We start from the raw sequence: 21,710 nt of genomic DNA on the forward strand, positions 1-21,710 counted from the left end.
AGAGGGAGCATCATAACTAGTATCTGCTGGCAAAACTAAAGGTACCTAACATACAGTATACCCTGAATTTCTCCTGTTCTCATTTTCACAAAGCTCTCTTCCCTTTTTGAGATGCACTAACTTTGAGCAGGTAAAAATGAAAGATCAATGTTGTATAGTTCAAACTGAAAATTATAGTCCTTTGGGTTTCAGGCATCATTTGTTAAGGTCACGGTTTCTAGGTGTATAGAACTGTCGATTATAAATATTCCTAATTTCAGTTGGCTGGTCTCCAGTGATATTCATTTATCATCAACTAAGGATGAGTAAATATTCTTTTCTGTAGAATTACTGTAAATGAGAGGTTAGGGAGCTAGGAGTTATGATCAGGAGAAACAAACCGGAGTCCTCCTACCTTGATGCTACAGGAGCTTCGGAAACTGCCCGGAGGATGCCAGGTGACTCGGCCATCACTGTAGACTTCAGCATGAATGCGTAGTGACACATCAAACACCCCATCATTGCTATAGGAAACACCAACAAATGTGATCAGTTGTCTAAGCTTTACAAGATGTTTGGTGTTGCACTGTTTTCAAAATATATTGTATATCCCCTAATGTAGATCATAGCACATGAGCAGTCAACATGGACAGCTAGTCATAGCTACAGAGCTGGTCTCCTTTAAAAAGATAATTGCCATTTGGTACCATGCAACAGTTTTTGGTTTTCTATATTATTTCATATTCAACATTATCATATAAAGTTAATCTATCTATCTATCAACAGTGCATCCGGAAAGTATTCACAGCGCATCACTTTTTCCAAATTTTGTTATGTTACAGCCTTATTCCATAATGGATTAAATTCATTTTTTTCCTCAGAATTCTACACACAACACCCCATAATGACAACGTGAAAAAAGTTTACTTGAGGTTTTTGCAAATTTATTAAAAATAAAAAAATTGAGAAAGCACATTTATATAAGTAATCACAGCCTTTGCCATGAAGCTCCAAATTGAGCTCAGGTGCATCCTGTTTCCCTAATCATCCTTGAGATGTTTCTGCAGCTTAATTGGAGTCCACCTGTGGTAAATTTAGTTGATTGGACATGATTTGGAAAGGCACACACCTGTCTATAGAAGGTCCCACAGTTGACAGTTCATGTCAGAGCACAAACCAAGCATGAAGTCAAAGGAATTGTCTGTAGACCTCCGAGACAGGATTGTCTCGAGGCACAAATCTGGGGAAGGTTACAGAAAAATATCAGCTGCTTTGAAGGTTCCAATAAGCACAGTGGCCTCCATCATCCATAAGTGGAAGAAGTTCGAAACCACCAGGACTCTTCCTACAGCTGGCCGGCCATCTAAACTGAGCGATCGGGGGAGAAGGGCCCTAGTCAGGGAGGTGACCAAGAACCAGATGGTCACTCTGTCAGAGCTCCAGAGGTCCTGTATGGTAGAGTGGCCAGACGGAAGCCACTCCTTAGTAAAAGGCACATGGCAGCCCGCCTGGAGTTTGCCAAAAGGCACCTGAAGGACTCTCAGACCATGAGAAACAAAATTCTCTGGTCTGATGAGACAAAGATTGGTGAGAATGCCAGGCGTCATGTTTGGAGGAAACCAGGCACCGTTCATCACCAGGCCAATACCATCCTTACAATGAAGCATGGTGGTGGCAGCATCATGCTGTGAGGATGTTTTTCAGCGGCAGGAACTGGGAGACTAGTCAAGATAAAGAGAAAGATGACTGCAGTAATGTACAGAGACATCCTGGATGAAAACCTGCTCCAGAGTGCTCTTGAGCTCAGACTGGGGCGACGGTTCATCTTTCAGCAGGACAACGACCCTAAGCACACAGCCAAGATATCAAAGGAGTGGCTTCAGGACAACTCTGTGAATGTCCTTGAGTGGCCCAGCCAGAGTCCAGACTTGAATCCGATTAAACATCTCTGGAGAGATCTTAAAATGGCTGTTCACCGACGCTTCCCATCCAACCTGATGGAGCTTGAGAGGTGCTACAAAGAGGAATGGGTGAAACTGGCCAAGGATAGGTGTGCCAAGCATAGGTGTGCCAAGCTTGTGGCATCATATTCAAAAAAACTTGAGGCTGTAATTGCTGCCAAAGGTGCATCGACAAAGTACTGAGCAAAGGCTGTGAATACTTAGGTACATGTGATTTCTCAGTTTTTTTATTTTTAATAAATTTGCAAAAATCTGAAGTAAACTTTTTTCATGTTGTCATTATTGGGTGTTGTGTGTAGAATTCTGAGGAAAAAAATGAATTTAATCCATTTTGGAATAAGGCTGTAACATAACAAAATGTGGAAAAAGTGATGCGCTGTGAATACTTTCCGGATGCACTCTATCTATCTATCTATCTATCTATCTATCTATCTATCTATCTATCTATCTATCTATCTATCTATCTAAATAAAAACAATGATAAGTGTCTGTTTGTCCATCTGGTTGCTTTGTCTCTGTTATTCCTGAAGATGATGCATCACAAACATTTGTAGTAATATAAACAGATGGCACATCACAAACACTCCATTTACAAATTCCATACATAAATTGCATATAACAGAGACATAAGCATTGCATTTGTCATTCCAACAAATGGCACATCACAAAAATTTGTAGTTAAAAAATGCATTGCATAACTATTCCAACAAGTGGCACGTCACAAACATTACCACTGCTTTTACAAATCCCATACCAAACGGCATATATCAGAGACATAAGAGAGTAGCACTGCAAATGTTAACACTGAGGTTTACATTAATTACTTAGATTTCAACTCATCTTAGGCAGGTAGCACAACTAGTAACAAATATTTATACACAATTTCAAATGCCCCATATGGCCAAAAGTATATGGACACCTGTCCAAATGACTGTGTTCATGTGTTTCATTGTTAATAGGTGCATGAGTACCTAGCTGTACAATATCCATTGAGAAACACTGGCCATAGAATGGGTCATACTAAAAGCTCTGGGACTTTATATGTGGCACCGTTAAAGGATTCCACCTTTGCCACACATCACAATATGACATGTCTACTCTTTTAGATCTGCCTCAGTCAACTGTGAATGCCACAGTAAAGTGGAAACATGTGGAAGCTTGAACAGCTCAGCCATGAAGTGGTAGACCACACAAATTCACAGAACCTGGCCACAGAGTAATAAAGTACATGACGCGTGCAAACCGAGTTCCATACTGCCAGTGGAAGCAACCTCAGCACAAGAACTGTGCATCAGAAGTTTCACAAAATGCATTTACATGGATGAGCAGCGCCACACAATTCCAAAATTGCTATGCCCAGTGGCGTCACCTGGAGTGATCTAAAGCATGGGTTTAAGTGGATGTCAGGAGAACACTGCCTTCTGGACTGCATAGTGCCTACTGGAAAGTCCTGTGGAGGTGGGATAATGGTCTGGGGTTCTTATCAGTGTTTGGGCTGGACCCCTCAGTAACAATGAATTGTCTATTTAATGATACAGACTACTTTTAAGGGAATTGTGCGCATTGTGTGCATTTTCAACTTTGTGGCAACAGTTTGGGGAAGGCCCTTATATGTTCTAGTGTGATGGTGCCCCTGTGAACAAAGTCAGGCCCATAAAGAAATGAGGATAAACTCTAGTGGCCTGCAAAGCACCCTGACCTACCACCATCTCTGGGATGAACTAAAATGGCAATTGCGAGCCAGGTCTTCTTGTCCAATATAAGTACCTAACCTCACAAATGAAAGGGGAATGGAGTGGTGGGCAACTTCATATTAATGTCAAGGGTTCTGGAATGGGATGTCCAAGAAGCTCATATAGGTATGATGGTCAGGTGTCCACAAACTTTTGGCCATCAGGTATATTCTCTTTTTCATTTGCTTTTTGAGCATAATTCATCAAAATGATAAGAAAAGGAATCAGTACTCACTTATTAATAAGGACAATATCGGGTTGCCAAATTTTTCCAGAGGGCACTCGCAAGACAAGGATGTTGTCATAGTCCTCTGGATTCCAGGATAGACGATAATCGGTCCACTCCTAAAAAACAAAGTATTAAAAGTCTACATATTGTAGGTGCTGAATAAGATGTTGTAAAAGTTATTATTTCCCAATGGGGAAATTAAAATACAAAATGCAAAAGAAACAAATATTCAGACTCACAGGACACTAAGGTAGATAGATAGATAGATAGATAGATAGATAGATAGATAGATAGATAGATAGATAGATAGATAGATAGATAGATAGATCATATTGTGGGCAGTATGGTAGCACAGTGGTAACATGCTTCAACAAATCACCCCTCCCGCCTCACAATGCTCAAACCTGGTCTGGATTAAGTGAGTTAGATAATGACATGGATTATGTTTGTGCAGTTCTTATTTCATGTAGAGTCTTTCACACAGAACATTATGACACTTTATAAGGCACATAAAAGTAGCATATAAAGCAAAAATATAATTCAGATTACACATTTACTCCTTGTGCACCACAGGCCTTAAGACTTTGAATGCAAGGTAACAGTTAACTCGTAAGTCAAGCGTGATGTACAAAATAATTCATACCTCAGTATACAGCTACTATAGATGCAGCCAGCTACATGGCGATCTTTGCTGCTGTGTGTGATATTCCTACTAAAGGCCACTTTAAAGATGATTACAACATTATAATCCAGTCAAATATAGTTTAGTTAGTCCTTCCCCTCTGACTTTAATGCATTTTGCGGAGTTTGGCGATATTTGCAAACACTTCCGTGATTTCTCTGAACTCAAGGCAAAGTGAACACCATAGAGTTTGCTCATTAATACTATCTACCATAGTGCCTCTATCTAGTGGAGAGCCGTACAATATTTTTTTTTTGGTGGCAACAGCTTGCAGAGAACAGTGTTATAGACAGTCTGTAGATACTGTATATTGTCACAAAAAAGGCATAAAGTTACTTATGTTTTGAAACAACTAGATCTGTTGCAAAATGGATATTTTGATGAAAATGACAGTGATCGACATAGTGACAAAAAAAAAAAAAGAATTGAATAATGTGAAACCTACAGGTTCAGGTGTTGATGCAGAAAACTTCCACAAGGTGAGTGATTTGTCATGACTGCCAGCACTACATTAAAGTTTATGCCATCCACTGAGTGAAAACGGTCGCCAACTACCAAATGTGTTGTGTGCAACAAGCGTAGACAGTGCAAAGAAACACATTATATTTATGGCACATGTGCTTCTGAGTTATTTAAAGTAATTAAATGTTTCTTTATATTTTTCATTAGATTTATTTATAATTTTTCTGCATTTTGTCACAGTTACTGTTAAAAATAAAGGTTGCTTTCTAATACATTTCTTTACATTTTTTACATGTCTTGATTAAGTTGATTATTTATCGTATATGCACAGATCTACAGTACACTGCAGCATCCTGGTAATAAATGATCCAGCTGTAAATGTATTAAAAGATAAGTTTTTCAAGTCAATGCTATTTTATGATCATGGTATATGTTAAATTGCCACATTCTAAAGTAAAGCCTTTTAATAAGTTTTTAAAATATATTTTAAGCAATCTATATAAGCAGCCCTTAACAGATGCAGCAGTCTCACTTCTGCATGTCGTCTGGTTGGGAAGAGTCTCAAAAGAGTTCAGAAATCTCACACTACAAGTCCCCCCACCAATCCTTAGCTTTGTCCACACCAGTGTGGGCACAGTGACTGTCTAGGCACGATGGCAAACATCAACAGCAAATGCCTGTAAACTAATGCGCCAAGCATTAATATCTTTCTGTCTGTACAGCCACTGGAGCAAGGCGTGGTCAGTCATTAGGGTAAACTGGCATCTCCACAAGTAGTAACGGCGGGCTTCCATAGCCCAATTAATTGCTAAGCAATCTTTCAACAATGGTCAAGTAATTGCATTCCCTGTGAAACAGTTTCCTACTGAGAAAAATGATTGGGTGTTCTTCACCCTCAAAACATTGTGAAAGCACTACCCCTAAACTGAAAGCACTTACATCTGTCTGGAGAATAAATTCCCTCGAAAAGTCCAGATTTCGCAAAAAATTTCGGAAAGAGAATAAAGCGGTTTTTAGGTCTGAGAAGGATCTGTCACAGGCATTGGTCCAAACAACATTGAGAATGAACTGCCTGTAGTATTCTGCGAGCCTGAGGAAGGCACAGACCTGCCTCTGTGTTTTGGGACGTGGGAACACAAGCACCTCCCCCACCTTGTCCATTCGAGGCTTGAGCAAACCTTTCCCCATGGAATTTCTCAAATAATGGGTTTCCGACATACCCAGTCTGCATTTCTTAGCATTAGCCGTCAACCCTGGCAGCCTCTAACTGTCAAGTACCACCTGCAGGCAGACAAAATGAGATCTCCAGTTGTTACTGAAAATGAATACATCATCCAGATACCATCCATCCATCCTCTTCCACTTATCCGAGATCGGGTCGCAGGGGCAGCAGCTTGAGCAGAGATGCACAGACTTCCCTCTTCCCAGCGACTCCTACTAGCTCTTCTTGGATAATCCTGATGCATTCCCAAGCCAGCCAAGAGACATAGTCCATCCAGAATGTCCTGGGTCTTCCCTGGGGCCTCCTCGCGGTTAGACATGCCCAGAACACCTCACCAGGGAGGCGTCCAGGAGGCATCCTGATCAGATGCCCGAGCCACCTCATCTGACTCCTCTCGATGCAGAGGAGCAGTGGCTCTACTCTGAGCTTCTCCCGGATGACTGAGCTTCTCACCCTATCTTTAAGGGAAAGCCCAGACACCCTGTGGAGGAAACTCATTTCAGCCGCTTGTATTCGCGATCTCGTTCTTTCGGTCACTACCCATAGCTCAAGACCATAGGTGAGGGTAGGAACGTATATCGACTGGTAAATTGGGAGCTTTGCTTTACAGCTCAGCTCCTTTTTCACCACGACAGACTAATGCAGAGCTTGCATCACTCTGGATGCTGCACCGATCCGCCTGACAATCTCCCGCTCCATTCCTCCCTCACTCGTGAACAAGACCCCGAGATACTTGAAATCCTCCATTTGGGGCAGGATCTCTCCCCCAACCCTGAGAGGGCACTCCACCCTTTTCCGGCGGAGGACCATGGTCTCGGAATTGGAGGTGCTGATTCCCATCCCAGCCGCTTCACACTCAGCTGCAAATTGATCCAGAGAGAATTGAAGATCATGGCCTGATGAAGCAAACAGGACAACAACATCTGCAAAAAGTAGTGACCCAATCCTGAGCCCACCAAGCCAGACCTCCTCAATGCCCTGGCTGCACCTAGAAATTATGTCCATAAAAGTTAGGAACAGAATCGGTGACAAACGGCAGCCCTGGCGGAGTCCAACTCTCACCGGAGACGGGTTTGACTTACTGCCGGCAATGCGAACCAAGCTCTGACACTGGTTGTACAGGGACTGAACAGCCCTTATTCAGGGGGTCCGGTACCCCATACTCTCGGAGCACCCCCCACAGGATTCCCCGAGAGACACGGTCGAATGCCTTTTCCAAGTCCACAAAACACATGTAGACTGGTTGGGCAAACTCTCATGCACCCTCCAGGACCCTGCCAAGGGCGTAGAGCTGGTCCACTGTTCTGCGACTAGGACAAAAACCACACTGTTCCTCCTGAATCCGAGGTTCAACTATCTGGGACTAGTGGGATTGAGGAAGTCTTTGAAGTACTCTCCCCACCGACCCACAACATCCCGAGTCAAGGTCAGCAGTGCACCATCCCCACCATATACAGTGTTGACAATGCACTGCTTCCCCCTCCTGAGATGCCGGATAGTGGACCAGAATCTCCTCAAAGCAGTCCGGAAAGTTGTTCTCCATGGCCTCCCCAAACTCCTCCCACGCCCGAGTTTTTGCCTCAGCAACCACTGAAGCCGCATTTCGCTTGGCCTGCCGGTACCTATTAGCTGCCTCCAGAGTCCCACAGGACAAAAGGGTTCTGTAGGACTCCTTCTTTAGCTTGACGGCATCCCTCACCACCGGTGTCCACTGTATATATTTGTGTGTCTATACATATCCATATATATATATATATATATATATATATGTGGTCCCCGGCCGGGGCTGGAGCCGGGACGCCCAGGAGGACATGAGGAGGGCTTGTGCCTCCTCCAGACCGCGAGGGGGCGTCCGTCCTGGTTCTATTGGGAGCCACGGGTCGAGGGCATGGAAGCCCTACCCTGTAGGGGCCGTGGTTGCCGCCAGGCGGCGCCCGATGCCGTTGATCCCATGCAGTCGCCGCCGGAGCTGGAGCCCGCCGGGACGCTTTGGAGGACGAGAGGAGGGCTTGTGCCTCCTCCACACCGCGAGGGGCGCCCGCCCTGGTTCTGTTGGGGGCCACGGGTTGAGGGCATGGAAGCCCTTCCTGTAGGGGCCCGTGGTCACCGCCAGGCGGCGCCCGATGCCGGTTTATCCCGACGGTCCGGCTGGGGCTGGAGCCCGCCGGGACGCTTTGGAGGACAAGAGGAGGGCGAGTGCCTCCTCCAGACAGAGTGGGGGCGTCCGTCCTGGTTACGCAGGGGGCCTCGGGTACAGGGCATGGAAGCCCAGCCCTGTAGGGACCTGTGGCCACCGCCAGGCGGCGCCCTGTGCCTAATTATCCCGGAGCCGCACTTCCGCCACACCAGGAAGTGCCGGGGAAGACTTTATGTGGCGCCGGAGAGCTGCCAGGAAGGCAGCCAGCACTTCCGCCACGCTGGGGCGTGGCCAAGGAACAGGTGCCGGAAACACCTGGGGCTCATCCGGGAGCCTTATTTAAGGGGCCGCCTCCCTCCAGTCGGTGGTGGAAGTCGGGAGGAAGTAGACGGAGCTGGAGAGAGAGGACGGAGGCGCCAGGAAGGCACAAAAGACTGTGGGCCTGGACTTGGGGAGATCGGTGCGAGAAGGCACTGGGGGTGCACGTGAGCACAAACTTTGTAAATATTGTACATAATAAATGGTGTGTGGTGACAATATGATGTCCGTCTGTCTGTGCCGGGGCCGGCGTTCACAGTGGCGTAGTCGTGCGGATGATCCGCCTGGTACAAGACGGGACCTGCTTTGTTAATAACAAATATGTCTGTGAACGCCCGCGCAGCAGCGACCCTACACACTGGCGCAGGAGCGCCTGCGGCACAGCCCGCTGAGCGCTTTACCCCGAGACCGCCGCCGACCGCATTATGGCCGAAGCTTCCCAGGTGCGGAGGAAGGACCATGGGCATTGCTGGAGTGCAGCGGCTCCCGCAAGCACGTCGTGGCAGAAGGCGCCCGGGACGGCAGGCCGCCTATCGAGGCCATGCCGGGGACGTTTCCCCGGACAGACAGGACCCGGGAGGTAAGTTTCCTGCTCGCAGGGGAAGGGCCCGCCTGTTTTTCTTTAACAGGCAGGGGCCGCCCGGATCCTTGTCGGTGGCAGGGGCCTGTCGAACGCGGTGCCTCGTTAGCGCCGCAGCAGCCGGGAGAGCTGCTGAAAGGGAGACGCTGCAACCTGAAGAGCCAGCATGTCGCCGCACTAGGGAGGAAAGAGCCAAAATGGCCGCTGGGCCGGATGTCCCGCCGCTGACAGGCACGGGGTTGGCTGGTGTGTCTAGTGTGCCCGCCGAGGATTGGATGGAGGCGGGACCTAGGAACGCCAATCTCGTGCCAAAACGAGACCCGATTGGGCCAGAGGGAGTGGCCCAGAGGAGGCAGGCGTCGCGTGGAGCCGATCGACAGGTAAGCTCACCGACGCCTGTCTCTCTCTCCACCAGCGCTCGGCGGTGTCGGAGGAGTCCTTCGCCCGCCAAGCCGCCCTTAGAGGAGCTGTTACGTGTTCTCGCCGCCAGTGTGAGCAGCTGACGGAAAGGCGGTCGCTGTCGGAGAGACGCCGCGGAGACGGAGGATCGGCGCGGGCGCTGGAACCGAGGCCGGCAGAACACGGCGGGGGTGGTGAGTATTACCGCCCCCGTAAAGCAAGCGGGGAGGTTTGCCGAACATGGCTGTGACCGCTTACGGACGATCAGCTCCAAGTAAGCAACCTCCCGACAGCAGACGCCGGTGCAGACAGCTAGCGAGGCGAGGAGCTCAATATGCAGGGGCTGGTAGGATCGGGCTGCTGAGTGCCCTGGGTCCTAGCGCCCTGCGCCCAAGCCTGCAGCTGTCTCCTGTCGCTTGCCTGGACGCAGACGGGCTGGATTTGAGCTTTGCTGTGCTCAGACCCAGACCGCCAGCACGCCCAAGAAAAGAAGGAGGAACCGGCGGGTGAATGCCGGTTCCTCCGATAGAGAGGGCGCGGGCGCTGCGCGCTGGCCCGAGAAGGGCCGCCCTCTGTGCGGGCAGAGGAGATCCCCTGGGCGGCTGGGCGAGCCGCCGCGAGCGTGCCGCGACAACAGGCGGACGGGCATGGAACCTGCGACGGAGGACTTCAGCAGGCAAGTCAGGGGCTGTCGGAGGGGGCAGGAGCACTGCGGGTACGGAGACCGCAGGGCACTCGGGTGAGTGTCCTGGCAGTGCTTCTGGCCCTCTTTTCCTTTTTCCACAGGCCCAAGCCCCGACGAGCGCTGAGGACGACGTCGTCAGGGACCTGCCCTCCTGGAACGGGCCGCTCCGCGGGAGGGCTCCACGCCGAGAGGCCAATAGTGTCCCAACTGCGGGGAACAGCGGGGGCGAGAGCGGCGCAGACCACAGGGGCGCTGCTTTGCCGGGCGGGGTGCCGAAGACGGATGTCCCAGGGTGCCCGGTTGGACCCTGGGGCATAGTAGGACCCTCGCCGGGACGCTGCCCTTTCGGTTGTGCCGCTCGACCCACGTGTCCTCGCTAGCGGTGGGGCACTGTGGCCCCGGCTGGGGCTGGAGCCCGCGGGACGCCAGGAGGACATGAGGAGGGCTTGTGCCTCCTCCAGACCGCGAGAGGCGCCCGCCCTGGTTCTATTGGGAGCCACGGGTCGAGGGCATGGAAGCCCTACCCTGTAGGGGCCCGGTTGCCGCCAGGCGGCGCTCGATGCCGTTGATCCCATGCAGTCGCCGCCGGAGCTGGAGCCCGCCGGGACGCTTTGGAGGACGAGAGGAGGGCTTGTGCCTCCTCCACACCGCGAGGGGCGCCCGTCCTGGTTCTGTTGGGGCCACGGGTTGAGGGCATGGAAGCCCTTCCCTGTAGGGGCCCGTGGTCACCGCCAGGCGGCGCCCGATGCCGGTTTATCCCGACGGTCCGCGGCTGGGGCTGGAGCCCGCCGGGACGCCTTGGAGGACAAGAGGAGGGCGAGTGCCTCCTCCAGACAGAGTGGGGGCGTCCGTCCTGGTTACGCAGGGGGCCTCGGGTACAGGGCATGGAAGCCCAGCCCTGTAGGGACCCGTGGCCACCGCCAGGCGGCCTCTGTGCCTAATTATCCCGGGAGCCCGCACTTCCGCCACACCAGGAAGTGCCGGGGAAGACTTTATGTGGCGCCGGAGAGCTGCCAGGAAGGCAGCCAGCACTTCCGCCACGCTGGGCGTGGCTAAGGAACAGGTGCCGGAAACACCTGGGGCTCATCCGGGAGCCTTATTTAGGGGCCGCCTCCAGTCGGTGGTGGAAGTCGGGAGGAAGTAGACGGAGCTGAGAGAGAGGACGGGAGGCGGCCAGGAAGGCACAAAAGACTGTGGGCCTGGACTTGGGGAGATCGGTGCGAGAAGGCACTGGGGGTGCACGTGAGCACAAACTTTGTAAATATTGTACATAATAAATGGTGTGTGGTGACAATATGATGTCCGTCTGTCTGTGCCGGGGCCAGCGTTCACAATATATATGTATGTATATATATCTCTATATATATATATATCTATATATATATCTATATATCTATCTATATCTATATATATATACATATATATATGCTGTATATACATACATACTTGGAGGCTTCTGCACTCTTTTGAGACTCTCCAACTGGACTGTTGTACTGTATATTGCTTTTATAATGGCTGGGACAACGTACTTAAAAAAGAAAGACAGGGCCTGCTCCTACCCATAATTCACCCTTACACATGGCAATTTGAAATGGTCGATCAACCGAAATGTCATGTTTTTGGAGATGACGGATGTAAACTCATATAGACAGAGTGAGAACATGCAGATTCCACATAGACAACAACCCCTTGCTGAAATCAAACCCAAGATGCTGCATAGGAGGTTAAAAAAAAACAACAACATACAAACATCCAAGTGTTCGTAACTTCAGACAGAAGTATGAAACTGCTGTATCTTTCATGCAGGGAGATGAGTCAAACATTACGAATTTCTGAACTAAAAGAAAAACACAACTCACCATGTCCATGAATACACTGGTAATCATTTCTTCCTCTTTCTCATTCTGAAAAGAAGAAAACAAACTCTGAGTCTGAAATATAAATTCTGCCAAGGTGCACTCATTGTGGCCATATGTTATCCCAATTCTACCTCATTTCTCAACAGGAAAGGATGGCTTGGGAAATAGGAATGACTGTGTAACATCACCCCCATAGGTACACAAATCCACGTGACGAACTGGAAAGCACAGTAATGGCACATTGGCCTTTCCACCCGGCTCACTACTTATTTTCCTGGGCCTATCCAGTGTTATTATATATGAACAAGAAACATAAACCTTCACAGTAAAACTGATAAAAAACACAAGTGAAAAGAGAACATTTAAAACACATAAATTATAGTATATAAAACAATAACCTTCACATATTAATTTCTGATTTACTTTTCCTCCAATTACATCAATTAATTATCTACAACACAATTAAAAAAAATGAAATTTACAAAAGTCATTTTTGTTTTCTGCTTTACATTGATGTTGAGATATTTTTTAGTGCTGTCCTTTGGTGATTGCACTGTATAACAATATGTTTGGTTGACTTTGTGCATTCATGCTGGAACCCTAATACATTGTGAAACGTAGCGCTTCTCGCTCGCTCCAACGTGTGAGTTTTCCTGTAGAGTGAGTGATCTTCCACATATCCTTCCATGCAGCTCCAACGATGTTTTTCTGCTATGTCCCCAGCCTGCACATTCAAGTTGCAGGCTTCATCTCATACTGCTTACTTGGGGTCACAGGCAACACCATCTGCAATCATAGTTCTCTGTTTCATAAGCTGATCCAAGCCAATCCTCCCCAAGGTTGGCTGTTGGCCATGTTGTAATAATCAACTATCACCAAGTTGTGTTATGAACACTCCATGATTGAATTCTACAATATTCCCAAAAAAAACTGGAAAAGAAAAGAAAGAGGAGATCCTCCATCTTGGGGAAACAGGCCTGGACTGCTGGGACTGCTCTCAATGATTACAAAAAAAAAGCAAAACTATAGCACTTTAACTTATGGTGTGACAAAACCAAAATATTTTTAAAATTTTGATTTAACTCATCAACAACTACAGATCTACAGATACTGGAACATACTTATCTATGTATACAGATGTAAAATGAGTCTTATTTTCAACCTTTCCACCAAACAAGGCAATAGTCTCTGTTTTCTTTACAAAATAGGATTGATCTCACCCATCCCATGTGGACCATCTTAACTTCATCTAATGCTTGTTGTTTTTTTTTCTTTTACTAGAGTCAGGGAAAACCTAGTAAGCATAATGCGTTAAATTAATTATCTGGAAGCTTCTCCATTCCACCTAGAACTCCACAATCACTTTGTAATCCTTTGTTAATCCTTAACACCAGTCCCAACGGTCTGCTCTCCAGGGGCCTGTATGAACAGTGCATACGCACAAAAATGTTGTGTACTCGCATTTCCACACTCAAATTGCAATGTTTAAAACTTAAACTTGGTGTAAAGCCACGCACATTTTCACGGTAGCTCAAACCCTGGTGTATGCAAGTTCTCCGCTCGGTTTTACAAACTGGTGGCACCCAGCGTTAAAGCAGTGCTTTTGTTCCAGTGTGGTTTCCTTTTCTTTTTTAGATCCACATCCCTCACACGGCTTTATCAAATACACTGAAATTAACTGCATATTGTTTATTAGTTTATGGCATCTGATTGTAATTAACCTGTAACAATATAATGGTCCACAGAATGGTCAAACTATTCCAAATACCATAGCTGCTTTACCGTCGTTACTCTCATTGCACCGTCTTCTTCTTCTTTCAGCTGCTCCCGTTAGGGGCTGCCACAGCGGATCATCTTTTTCCATATTACTCTCACTGCACCACTTGAAACATTTATATCACTGTATCTGAGTGGGGAATCACAGCTCTTCAGCAACTGATCAGAAACAGAATTATCGGTATACAGCTGTCTTTCGCACTGTTTACTCAGTTTGGCCCGATGGCCAACTTGAAGAAGAAAGAGTCTTAGTGATTCAAAACTTCTTAAAAGTTCACAATTACTGATGCTACTTTGCTCCTGGGAACACTCAAAGCTTTAGAAATAATTTTATCATCTTGCCCTGATCTGTACCTTACCATAATGTGATTGCAGAGGTCTAAAGAAAGTTCCTTGGACTTCATGACTTGCTTTTGGTTCTGACATGCAGTGTGAATTGTGGACCTTATATTTATGGCTGTGAGTCTTTACAAATGTCCAATCAGTTTAATGAGCCACAGGTGGACTCCAGTGAAGTTCTGGACAAACCTCTAGGAGAATTCAAGCAAACCGGATGTAAGAAAACACGTCAACTGCATTGATGCTCTCACATATAAAAACAAAGGAAGCACATCTCACCCTAACTGATAATCTCACATTCAACTGCCAGGTCTGCTAGAAATAAATGTATGAATTAGAGTCTTTGTATCATGAATAGTACTGAAACGTCTTAATTTCTTAGTGGGAAAATCTAATTTCTGGGATGGTTTAATAATGTAAGGAGTAGGCTATAGTTTAATGTTAAGATGTTACAAAATGATGGAATAAAACTAATGTTTAGGTGTTAAAGGAGCCAAAGAGTCTCACATTCCAGTGACCATTCAGGTGAAGGGCATGGAAGTGGTACAGAGCTAAAAGTACCGAGGGGTCCACGTGAAGAACAAACTGGACTGATCTGACAACACAGTAGTGCTGTACAAGAAGCACCAGAGCATACTGGACTTGCTAAGGAGACACAGGCCTTTTGATGTGTGCAGCAAGCTGCTAAAACGTTCTACCAGTCCACAGTAGCCATTGTAGTGTTCAACCCTGCTGACTCCTTGGGAAGCAACTTAAGCTCAAAAGAAGCACAATGTCTCAACAAACCTGTCAGGAATGCCTCCTCCATCACATGGCTAATCAATTTAAAAAGTAAATAATTGCAAAAGGTATTCAAAAGTATGAACTGAACCACTGTGACCTGCAGAGGGCGCTCCTGCCATCCAAACCCGACACAGAAAGACACAGTACTCAAGTTCAGCACACATACTTTATTATTTTTTCCTTTTTCCTCATGGGAAATGTCTTGCCCCATTTCCTACCTATACAGCACAGTTCAAGCGTCGTACACAACACAAAAGCACACTTTTCTTTCTCCTCTTTCTTTCTCTTGCTCTCTCTTTCTCTCTCTTTGCCTCCACTCCTTCTCTAGCAAGCTTTGTCCACCTCCTCCTGACACTGGCTCCCAGAGTAGTGGTGGCTGGCTCCTTTTATAGGTCACGCAGAAGGTGCTTGACAACCTTGTTCTGGCAGCACTTCCGAGTATAGTGGAAGTCCTGTCGCACAGGGTTCAGCCTTCCTGCAATGCCCCCTGGCAGCGCCCATGGAACCCAGCCAGGCTGCTCCAAACCCCAACTCCCCAGGAGCCTTGTGGGAGTCCGAGGCACTGCTGCAACCCAGGGAGGCTGCCCTCTAGTGTTCTGGAGGAGGTAATGTCCTGAATATACTCTCTGCCCTGGTCATTCCACTATGTCACCATCCTGGCCGGGCAAGGGCCACGGCCATACGTCATAGCACATTGAATGAAACTAGCAAGGAAGTCAAAACGAAGCCTTCAATAAAAACACCTACTGGCTAAACACACAAAACTGATGAAAATAAAAAAAAATAAACAGAACCAATCAGTTTTGCCCCCAACAGGTTTTTAGCACTCTCCACTTCCACAAGGTATAACATCACAATGTCAAACCCACTTGATCCAATTCCAGGTCGGTCACAAGAGTCCCAGCAGTATGGGACACCAAACAGGAACCAACACTGGATGGTCCACCAGTCTAATAAAGGGCCATGTCATGCACACATCCTTACTCATACAGGGCCAACTCAGAATCACTGACTAATTAAACACACACTGTTTACACTGGGATATGGGCAGAAAGCTGGACTACCTGAGAGAAAGTTCACAAAAACATGGTAAGGACATGCAGACAAAATATGGACAACAACAGGACATAGCATTCAAAGTTGGAACTGTGAGCCAGCAGAGCTTACTACAGTGCCACACTTATTCAATAAGGAAAGTGATTGCTGTACCTTTTTCACTTTTCTAGGGATTTAGATCATGACAAGCTACTGCTTAATCAAACTTCCAACTATAAAATAATGTGGACACATGATGTCCACCTTGCCTGGCTCAAAGTCAAGATGACAGGAAATGTTTCCATTTGCAGATCAAGCAGAATGGCTAGCTTGAAGATAATGTGGAACACACGACAGTTTAGTGTTTACCATGCAACAGGGAAACAAGAGTCGAAACACCTTGTCTGTTCCACAGAAACCTTGCACATTTATTCAGCTGAAGAAAAGTTCATTATGTTGTTCATGTTTGGCCTCCACTAACACTGACCAGCAGCATGGACCCAAAACAGAAAGACAGAAACCATCCTAGGCAAGGTGACTTGGCTGGCTCTGAATGATGATGCCAGTCATATCTGTGCTTACAGCTCATGTTATAGCTGTCTTTCTATTTAAAGCTACACAGCCCAGCTGGAGATTAACATGCCATGGAATTTGCTGGAGTAGCCAGCTGTCATCCTGAGAGCTCTGAACTGACCTGCAGGGCACTTCCCAAACACTTTACTTTATACACAACATCCACACAGAATATAGAGAAGTTCTGGACCATGATAGATAGATAAAGCAAATAAAACCCAAACGTCATTCATCATTCATTTAGTCATTTAATCTAGTCCAGGGCCACAGGGGCATGAATAAAAGCAGGAACATAACCTTAACAAGATGCCATTCTATTGCAGGTTACAGTCACATTCACACATTCTGCTTTATGTGGGGTCATTTAAACTTCAGGCAACTAGATTCTCTCTGAAAGAATACGGAATGCCCTTCTGGGAAAGTGTGGGAGTTGTTGGTTAATGAGGACTGATGGTATAGTAGTATTTTGGAATTCCCCAGAGCACAGTGACTTCCTGAAAATATGCATTAAAGGTTCATATATTTCCAGACTAACCCCCTTCAGGTCTCGAGGCTAAATATTATCTGGTACGGGTAGTTTGTTTGATTTCAGCTTATTTAATCTAAGTAGCACTTCTACCTCTTCAATTTTAAATTACTAAGTATCTCCTTAGTAGTCCCTGTTACCACTGGGAGGTTAAAACTGTGAAAATGTTCAGAAAAATACAAGTTTAGAGCATCTGCTATTTCACTGTCTATATTTTTAATTCCCCTTTACTATCCCTGATTCACTTTACCTCCTCCTTGACTGTTCTTTTTCTACTAAAATACTCAAAATCTCTTTTTGTCATCTTTGACTTTACCTGTAAGGTAAAAAAATACTTTTTTTCTCTTTAGATCATGATTGGGACCTTTGACATTCCAGCTCACAAAGTTCACTGTTTATTCAGTAAGACACTGCTTCTGAACCTTTGAGAACATTTTGTAAACTTCAGTAAAGGTAGTACGTTGTTTTATACAATAGCTTTAACCTTGATTTCATATTGTTGCCAGTAGAGAAAAGCCAAGCAAAATGACACCTTTTATTGGCTAAGGAAAAAGATTACAATATGCAAGCTTTCGAGGCAACTCAGGCCCTTTCTTCAGGCAAGATGTAATTTTGTAATGTAAAGGCATTGATTACATCTTGCCTGAAGAAGGGGCCTGAGTTGCCTCGAAAGCTTGCATATTGTAATCTTTTTCCTTAGCCAATAAAAGGTGTCATTTTGCTTGGCTTTTCTCTACATTCATAATGGCTAACACGGTACAACACCCTAGTATTATATTGTTGCCAGGTATTTTGGCTAAGGAGCCTATTATTATGTTGGCACTTACAGTTTCTGGGGTAAAAATAATAAATAAGAAGTAACTTTTTCTCTTTCTCCTTATTCTGTATATTTTAAACTTTAAAAGCCAGTTCAGTTCCTCATGTTTAGAGTTGAACAGACCTCACATCTGCCTATGGAGTTGACAGGTCAAGCTGTCTTTGATACAGCTTTTCCTGGGTAGGCCAGGGAGGGCATTGGCCTGTTTTTAAGTGCTTTTTGAAGTTTCAATCTCTTATCATATTATTTGTTGACAAGACATTAAGCCCGTTACAATAACGGGCGCTAGAACAGTATTGCATAAACATTATTAGGAACAGTCTATATTAAATGGCAAGGGACCTTGACCTCATTCTGTTTGTTGTCTTAATTTTTTTGTTAAAAATATTTTTGCAAGACCTAAAGTAAAATAAAATAGAAATGTATATGACAATACAGTAAGTATAATTAATATTGCCTTAGTGTAAAACCTTATAACAATCTGTAATACACAATATCTGAAGAAGATATTTAGGAAAATGTTTTTATTTTTTTTACCTCAGGAAATATTTCAATAAAATTTCATTATAGACAACATTTTTTGTAAACACTCTTGTTCAGGACCATCTACAACGTTGACAACAACATCTCTTGATAATGCAACATATAACTGACCGTGGCTGAATACTGGTTCTGGCAAGTAAATGGCAACTTTTTCTAAGGTTTGCCCTTGAGCTTTATTAATTGTTATGGCAAAGGCTAATGTAACTGGAAATTGTCGCCTTCTAGAGGTAAAGGGGAAATTATTAGAGTAGGGAGCCAAATCAATACGGGGAATATTCTGACGCTCATTTTCTTTTTTTCAATCGATCTATTTGCTCGGATTTTTCTTTGTCTTTCTTTTGTTGATGTTTACTTGCTGAGCTGACCATTCTTCCAGGAGATGTTACTTATATACGATTTGAGTGTCTGTGTCTTTTGTCCTACTTGACGTGTCCTTTTTTTTGGGTGGCATGTTGTTAATAGATAGTTAGTTAGTAAACATGCATGGGGCAGTATATGTAGCGATTCCCCAGCAATGGATTTTATGTGCGCAGTCGCGACTACCCAATCAGCACTCTCCCCAGCAATGCTGTCCTTTTTTTGCTTATCATGTGTGGCCGCGGCTACGCCATTCACTGTGTGTCCAGCTTCCAGTGTGTGTGCATCCATGATGTCGGCCGTGCGTGTCGCACCAAGCCTCGTGCATGCGCACTTCACCAAAAGACACACACGGACACCTGGACGCACACAGGGCTTTTATTAAAGAGGATTCCAGATCACAATAGGTGTTGGTGACCCACTTAGCTTGATAAGCTCAGCCTAATAGAGTGTCAAGAAGGCATTAAGTGTATTTAACACTCACAAGGTACAGATTGACCATCAGGCACATTGACAAACATGGGTGGAGTAGAAGCAGATTCCTCACATACAGAATATACTAGACCTTAGCAATGGAAACTGGTTCTTGAAATGGGAAATTAACTTCTTTATCAGGAAACACACATGAGTGTGTGGAGGAAAAGGATAAATTACAGCTAGATAGATTAGAACTTGCCCTTGTAGACAGAATTTACTCTAGAAAGGGACTCAATTTTACTATGATGCTGCCACAAAAATAAAGACCCTGGAGAGATATAGGGATACTGAATGTCATAAATTATGCATAAAATGGCTATTGAGAAAATTCATCCTTTTCTCAAAAAGTGGCTTCTTTGCTCATAAAAAGTACCACCTATGGACACCAATGGAGATATCCTGAGGGGTATGATTGTGAGGAATGGCTTACCTGATATGAGTCCAAACTCATATAAAAACAAAAAAATACAGCATGAGCAGATTTCAGAAGTAGCCTGAAATTATTAATTTCATTTCATCCATCCTATTTCATAACCAACTTATCCAGAGCAGAGTCTCAGAGAAGCTGGATCCTTACACAATCCATACACATCACACATGAATCAGGTTTCAATTCATCAATGCCAATTCAGCTAACCTCTATGTCTGTGGCCTAGGGGAGAAAACCAATACACTTGAAGGAATCCCACATGAACATGGGAAGAACATGCAAGCTACACACAGGGAGCATTTCACAGCCTTACATAATATTGTCACGCCTGTTTCTTCCAATTTAGGGTCACTGAAGACAGCATCTAGCACAATGCAGGAATCAACTCTTTGTGGTGCACAAATCTATCACACCAAATATCAAAAGGATTATTTTCTAAACCAGCTTTAAATTACAAGCTCATAAGGTCCTTCACTAAACTGAGATGCATCAGTTGGTGCCTTGTAGGACAATCTAGCAAACACCTACACGCAGCCACACCAGGAGTCAACAGTCTAACTTGCACAGTTTTGAGATGTCAGAGTAGATGAAAAAAATGTATGGAGACATCTGGAGAACATTTGAATTACACACAGAAACGAACCCCAGAGCTGAGAGGCCTCTATTGCATCCATTATTAATACAAATGTATTCATATTTAATGAGGTAAGTTAATTTTTTTGTAAGGTAAACGCTCGCCTGCTTCTATCCACCTGTGACACTCCTAATGAAGTATAAAATCATTTACAGGGAACTACTAGATTAGATGAGATTGGAAGAGATTAATTTTTCTTTCAACACTAAAGAAAGGTGAGCTCAGGGACAGCTCTGAATTCTCATTCCTGTAATATAAGTGAATGGATCAGGAAATCTGCAATCTGTATTCAAGAGGACAAGTCATTAACCATATTGAATGAATAATGGAGGCAGAGAATTAAAAAAAAATAATTCAGTATGCATCTCCGGATAACTTTTAACTATAGATGACTAATATGATGACTAACCTTCAATATCCTCCACTTACCTGAAAATATTGTTTCTAACCATGCATACGGACGAAACAATAATGACCATTAGCAGACCTCGCAAATGAAAGGAAGGCAAGGGGGCAACCTGACCAGGCTGTGACTGTGCCCAAAATGGCCTCTGATTTCCTCCTGTTGTTGCTGGTCCAGACGATTGGGTCGGCCATCGCAATGTGTTCTGTTAAACTGAGACTTGGTTAAGCCCATACACCACAGATACAGCCATTCAACCTCAGAGCTTTCCTGTGCACTGTTTGGACAGCCACGTGGCAATCACTGGCAAGATAAATGGAGGTGGTGTGGGATATTTTATTGACAGCTCCTGGTGCACTGAGATAAAAGTGCTCTCCCAGTCCCATTCAGCTGTTTTGGAATATCTGACAAGTTCTGGTCTTTTCCTCAGTACTGCTCAGAGGCGTGACCACGGGGGGGCTGGGGTGGGCACTGCCCCCCCAAAGACAAGCCGTGCCCCACCAGAGACAAGCCACGCCCACCCTGCGAAATGCTCTGTCTGTCCAATGAAAACTCTGGAGAAAAATAACATTTGATTTTCAAAACTGAGTTGCTTTCCAATTAGACAGGCACCGTGCGGCTCACAGTTCACTTTGCTGCACATTTTGAAACTGTTGACCGCATTCTATAATTAAAACAGCGTATATATACCATTTTTCTATTATTTTCTGGTTGGTAACACCAAAGGCTATGCATAGGTGCCTTATTAAAAAGCAGACATCTTCAACCTCT

At 45.3% G+C, this 21,710-nt stretch overlaps 1 protein-coding gene across 1 annotated transcript in view; it reads right to left on the bottom strand.

Annotated features, from left to right (window-relative positions):
* Positions 1-21,710, bottom strand: part of LOC120525005 (acetylcholine receptor subunit beta-like) — a 94,515-nt gene that overhangs the window by 46,061 nt on the left and 26,744 nt on the right. Inside the window, exons 3-5 of the mRNA XM_039746926.1 lie at positions 12,247-12,291; positions 3,909-4,018; positions 395-503 (exon numbers count right to left, since the gene is read on the bottom strand). Of these exons, the coding sequence (XP_039602860.1) occupies positions 395-503; positions 3,909-4,018; positions 12,247-12,291 (264 nt within the window). The remainder of the gene's footprint in view (positions 1-394; positions 504-3,908; positions 4,019-12,246; positions 12,292-21,710) is intronic.

This window comes from Polypterus senegalus, chromosome 3, assembly GCF_016835505.1.
Source record: "Polypterus senegalus isolate Bchr_013 chromosome 3, ASM1683550v1, whole genome shotgun sequence".
Classification (NCBI taxonomy): Eukaryota; Metazoa; Chordata; class Cladistia; order Polypteriformes; family Polypteridae; genus Polypterus; species Polypterus senegalus.